At 46.8% G+C, this 6,127-nt stretch overlaps 2 protein-coding genes across 2 annotated transcripts in view; one reads left to right on the top strand and one right to left on the bottom strand.

Annotated features, from left to right (window-relative positions):
* TRAPPC12 (trafficking protein particle complex 12) overlaps positions 1-1,198 on the bottom strand; it is a 105,654-nt gene extending 104,456 nt beyond the window's left edge. The window contains exon 1 of the mRNA XM_023518419.1: positions 1,066-1,198. The gene's annotated coding sequence lies outside the window, so the exon portion shown is untranslated. The remainder of the gene's footprint in view (positions 1-1,065) is intronic.
* Positions 1,199-3,225: 2,027 nt separating this feature from the next.
* The window catches only part of EIPR1 (EARP complex and GARP complex interacting protein 1), a 148,963-nt gene continuing 146,061 nt past the window's right edge, over positions 3,226-6,127 (top strand). The window contains exon 1 of the mRNA XM_003798558.3: positions 3,226-3,501. Coding sequence (XP_003798606.1) covers positions 3,460-3,501 — 42 coding nt within the window. The 5' untranslated portion in view covers positions 3,226-3,459. The remainder of the gene's footprint in view (positions 3,502-6,127) is intronic.

Here is a 6,127-nt window from a genome sequence, read left to right as displayed (position 1 = left end):
GCGTTAAGTACAAGCATAATGATAAGAATTTTAATGACAAAGCAGAGTGGTTACACTGTCTCAGAACTTGGAAGATCCTGTTAGAAATCGCAGAATGCCAGAACCAAATAACGCTGCAACCTGACTCCACTTGCACACCCCCACCCTTCTCCCACCCCAATGGCACACAAGGGGCGGGCTCACTGTCTGACACTCACGACTACCTTCTGAATTTGTGAAAAGACGCAAGGAGTAAAATGTTTGAATCCAAAGACACCACATCTTTAAGAGGCCACAAAAAAGTAGAAACTGTAGATCCAAGAAAAATTTTCCTTGGGTTTAAGAGTGAAAAAACCAGACATGTTCAAACACATCTTGGAACCTTCTGTTTTTTAAATAAACACTTTGCAGCCTTCACAGTCTGTTCGCTCTACAGAGGATGTGTGATAACAGCCATCGTTTACACAGTAACTAATGGTTTTACGTTAATTATTGCATTTCAACCTCACAATGCTGAGAGTTTGGTAAGGCAGGTAACCTTTTCCCACAGAGGTCGACTAAGCACGGGAGAAGTTGAGAGGCCTGCTGGGGGCTAAGCTAGCCACAGAGCATCAGTTTGGGGGTCTCAAGTCTACACCTGTGCGCCTCTGAGCAGAGTCTGGGACAGCTCCGCATATGTGCCGACTGAAGGGCACAAACTGCCCTTCATCTGAACTTCTCCCTGTCTTTAGCGACCGCAGACTAAGGAGAAGCTGCCAGCCCTTTTGCAGACGTGGAGAGCTAGGCAGGAACGTGGATGGCGGCATGGAGGTCCGGACCCAAGGCGGGCGGAGCGGGGATGCCCGGATAGGAGTGATCCTGGCCGTTTTAGGAAGGCCCCAGAGACAGACCCAGAGGGCCAGGCGGAAGGTAGACGGGCTCCAGCCCCGAAGTGGCCCTGCGAGGTAGACACGCCCCAGGGAGTGGGAGTGATCCCCGCCTGGGTCTAGAAAAGGACTCAGAGAAGCCCGCGGGCGGGCGGGCTCCAGCCCCGAGGCGGCTCGGCACGGCCGATCCCCTCCCTGACCGCTGGGCCCTGATCCTCACCTGCCACTCGCCCACGGGGGCTGGGAAAAGTGGTCACCCGCAGCCGTGACCAGGGTCCGGGAAGGGGACGCAAGCCTGACAGCAGGGAGAGGACCCTGGACTCCTTAAGGGCTGTGCACCTGCGCGAACCGCTTTGCCGAGCGCCCACTTCCGCGCATGCCCAGCGTAGGAACAGCCCTTGCCGGAAGCGTAGTGTGTTTCCGGATAGTCTGCGGTGGGAGGAGCCTGGAGCCCGAGGTGTGAGCGCGGAGGAGGGGCGAAGAGTTCGGTTTGGGTGGGGGATTACCCTGCCTCTAGCTTCACTATGACTCAGTGGCTACAGGCAAACCTGTGGCAGAGGGTGTAGGTGGAAGACAGACGCCTAGGCTATTTTCATTGGCCAATGCATGCTAGAAATCAGTATATCTAGGAATTTGTGTTCATCTGTATTTTCTACGTTTCCTACCAAGCCCCTGTAATATTTGTATAATGACATTGATGATAAAGATAGCGGTAGTAATAATATCAATGACAGATGGCTGGATTTAATCCAGAAGTGTGAAGAAGACCCTGTATTTTCTGAGCTGAGAAATTTTGGCAAATGCAGCAGTTGAGTAGGATTCTTAGGAGTGAACTTCTTATCTCTAAGTCTCTTCACTAATTGAATAGATATTCAGCACACCTCAACTCTATGCCATGCAAGGTGCTGGGCACTGGGTGTGTAGAGGAAAATAAAAACCTCAAGATCCCCCAAACTTATGCAAAAAGGAAGGTCAACCCTGGAGGTTGAGTCATTCAATGCCAGCTTTCTAATGAATAACTATTAAATAGCTGTTGCTAACATTATGCAGCCCCACACAAAGGTCAGATGCTACAGACTTCTATGAAAGACTGCCCCCACACATTATTCATAAGCAAATTCTTCATTGGATTTCCATAAACAAGGACACATCAATTGTAACTTTAGGTCTGCAGTCCAGCTTTATCTTCCCAGGTGCAGAACAGAGACAAGATAAGATTAGATCAATCAATCTTCCACTTATCTAGAGATGTCTGCATAATTGATTTTTCCTTTACTCTCTTTTTCTCCTCACCTTATTTTATATAAAATATAGATTTCCTGGGCACTAACTAAAGTCTCACAAGAATGTAACCTTTGGTCTTACCACCTTTTGGCCCCTCTTCCCATATCCCTTCCTCTGCTTTGAGGAAATGTATAAATACTAAACTTCTTGAAAAACCTCTTCAGAACAATAGCCATAGCTGGTTTAACAAATCTTGATTGAGATCCTTGCCTCAGTCCCCCACTTTGGGTGTCAGGTACAACTAAGCAAACCAGACTTAGCCATTGCTGTCATGGGAATCAACTGAGGGTGGAAGGGAAAGCTAAATTATCACAAGAAAGGATGAAAGGCGTGTGATCCTGGAAATCCTAGTCGAAGCAGAGATGGGGGTTTGGCTATGATGCGATTATTGTGGACTCCATGCATGGTCAGTCTTGTCTTTCAAGGGCACTGCCCAACATCAAGAGAGGCACTTTGGGCCCATTGGGCAAGAGACGCAATCGCTCCTTCAAGCCTTCAGTACTTGATAACCTCTGGGGTCTTCTATTCCGTTCCATTCTCAGGCAAAAGCTGGTCCAGTACCGTCAGTAGCGCGGTGCCAGCTTTCTCGCATTACCCGGCTCTGGGTAGTGCACCCTTTGCCGCACACAGTGCTGGTGACTGCGGAAACACATTAGGCATGGCCTCTGAGTTGGGGATCCCAGGCCGAGCCTAAAGGGGTCTGACAGTTCAGATGAGCACCCTCGTCGCGGACTACCGCGCAATTGCATCGCGCTACTCAATTCTGCAGCGTCTCATTTGCAAAACCAAGTCTAACAGCTTATTCATACGTTAAAGCGAAGATTTTTACGATACTGTAAAGCGTGGGCCCAGCGCTCGGGAAAGCCATGTAATAGTGCAAATGACAAAACAAAGAAGTGTCTCGGCGCCAGCGCCAGCGATTCTCTATAGGGTAAAACCCAGGAGGAGACAGGGGAGCGGCCTTCACCTGGGAGCTGAGACCAGAGCCCTCTGCCCTCGCCGGCCCTCGAAGCTCCGCCTCCGCAGCCTCTGCGCCCCGCCCACCACCCGGGAGCAGGAGTGACTGAGAACCCGGATGGGAGCTCGACTCGACCAGGCGCAAGGGCCTTGCGCCGCTGCTATTCGCGCAGGAGCGTATTGATGACGCATCCAAAGACAGGAAGTGGTTCCTACGGAAGCTGTTAAAGTCCAAAAACGTTTCAGTTTGGAGTCGTTTGCTGCCTGGAGGGAATGAATGGGCGCTAGGAGCACTCCTGCGCGGGGCTGATGTGCTAGCACTATCGAGAGCCTCAGCGTGTGAGCGGCCGGGGTCGCGCCGCCTTCCCGCAGCATGGAGGATGACGCGCCGGTCATCTACGGGCTGGAGTTCCAGGTGGGTCACTAGGAGGGCGCAGTGCTGTTCGGCCTGGCTGCTTGACCCAGCAGTGACTTAACTTTGCAGACCACCTCCCGCCAGCCCTGCGGGGACTCATCTTACTGAGAAGGAATCTGAAGCTTCAGGAGGCCCAATGGTTGCACAGCCAGCACTGACTGTAGGCCCTTCCGCTGGGTCCGGTGGACAGCAGTGTTGGCACAACCGTCCTCTTTCCACCTCCCAAGCTATTGAACATTGCTCGCCTGGGAGTTACCGCTTGCTCGCTGTAAACTTATTTGTTTACAGGTCCCTCTTTTCCTCTAAAATTTGAGTTCCTGAAGACAGGAACTGCGTGTAAATTGAAAAAATTTGTTTAATTCTGAAACAAGATACACAGAAGAGTTGCAAAGGTGCACCGACAGTTCTTGCATACCCTTCACCCAGCTTCCCCTGATGTAACATCTTACGTAATTATGGTACATTTATCAAAGCCTAGACATTAAGCTTAGTACGATTAAGTAAGCCAAAGACTTTTGTTTGGATTCAAAAGTTTTTCTACTGGTATCCTATCTTTTTATCATCCTGTGTTCTCCAGTCCCTATTCACTGTGATTAGCACGTAGTAGGTGCTCAACGAATGATTAGGAACTGAATGAACTCCCATAACACGAACAATTGCATTTGGCAGTTTAGGACAACGAGAAAGCTGATATGTGTAGAGTGAATGAGTGGTAGGAATCATGTAGGAGATGGGAGGGTGGGTAGCGGAGGACTGTGTAGGGCTTATGAGAGCCATATACTAGTTTTCATCCATTCACGTAGTTTTTCAGAACCTGTTATGCTTAAGGCACTGACGGACAGATGCAAAGAGATAAAAAAACACAGTTCATTCCAATGGAAAGAACCTGATACATGATCGTATGCAGCAATATTTGTTACAGATGTCTGCTTTCAAGTAGGTTACCATGAGAAAGGCAGCAGTGTTAGTTACTAAAAGCATGCACGCCATTCTGACTAATAAAATTTAAATCCTGGCCCCAGCACTTACTATGTAATCATAAGCCTCAGTTTCCTTGCCAATAATACGGAAAAATAAGCATCTGACCCCATCCCCTTGGCTGTTACAAAAATTCAATGAGTTAATATTTTTAATCATCACTTAGAACAATGCCTGGCACCATACTATTGTGTTCATCTTGTTCTAATTATGATAATCAGACAGAATTTGTACACATAGAAAGCAGTAACTGTCATATGAGTAATGAACTGTGTATTTCCATGCACTGTACCCGTGGTGGTTATCTTGCCATATTTTCTGTGATCTCCACTTTGAATTTTTAAAATTGATGCATAATCGATGCACTTTTTAAAATTGATGCATAATAGATGTATAAAGTTTTAGGGTATATGTGATAACTTAAGATATTCATATAATTGGTAACAATGAAATCAGTATACTTGGGTTATCCATCACTTTGTCTTTTCTTTATGCTTGAGACATTCAAATTATTTCTTCTGGCTATTTTGAACAATACAATAGAGTATTGTAAACTATAATCACCTTACTGATCTGTAGAACATCACATCGTGTTTCTTCTATTTGTGTATTTATACTCATTAATCAACTTCTCTTCATTTCCCCCTTAACCCCACCCTTTCTCGCCTCGGGTGACCACCAATCTAATTTCTATCTCCATCAGATCCACTTTGCTGAGATTGTTTCATTTAGCATAATGACCTCCAGTTCCACCCACGTTGCTGCTAACGATAGGATTTCATTTTTTAGATAGTAATATTCAATTGTGTATATATAGCTTACTTTCTTTGTCCATCCATTGGTTGATGAGCACTTGGTTGATTTGGTATTTTGGCTACTGGGAAATCATGCTGCAGTAAACATGGGGCTGCAGGCACATCTTCAATGTACTGATTTCCTTTCCTTTGGAGATATATATACATTACTATATCATATATATATATATATATCTCCAGCCGTGATATTCCTGGGTCAACTGGTAGTTCTACTTTTAATTTTTTGAGGAGGTTCCATACAGTTCTACATAGTAGCTGTGGTAATTTACATTCTTGCCAGGAGTGAACGAGGGCTCCCCTTTCTCCACATCGTCTCCGGCATTTGTTATTGGCCTGACTTTCTGATAAAAGCCATTTTAACTTTAGAGAGATGTTTGCTCCATTAATTTTTGTGAATTGATGTTGGTTTGTCTGATCACAATTTTTAGCTATTTTGTGGTAGCGTTTCTGGTTTGTATCTTTTGTATCTGGTTTTTATCTTCTGAGCCTGTCTCTGTTTTTCTTCTCTCTTTCCTTCTCCATGTGGTTGGTACCTTTGCCTAACACCAGTGCTAGTTCCTTTTGACCATTGGTCTTCTAATGGCGAGTCCTTTCTGGTCAAGCTCCCTCCCTTCCTGGTCAGGCTCTGTCCATGGTGTTGGACCAGAACCCATCCCAGGCTGGCAGGAATGCTGTGGCACTGGCTGTGTTTGTGAGTAAATTCCTTTAGAGGTCATCCTTTATAAGCCAAGGGAAGCTGGCCAGTGTAGGTGGCCTGCAGTGCAGCACCTCTGTCCTGGACTCTGCTTCCTGGGGAGGTCTCAGTGGCCCTGTGTCCCTGCTTTACTCCCACC

Source organism: Otolemur garnettii, unplaced genomic scaffold, assembly GCF_000181295.1.
Source record: "Otolemur garnettii isolate 467f Iridium unplaced genomic scaffold, OtoGar3 scaffold00139, whole genome shotgun sequence".
NCBI classification, from domain to species: Eukaryota; Metazoa; Chordata; class Mammalia; order Primates; family Galagidae; genus Otolemur; species Otolemur garnettii.
Note: the sequence above shows the minus strand (reverse complement) of the source record. Positions and strands in the feature narration are given on the sequence as shown.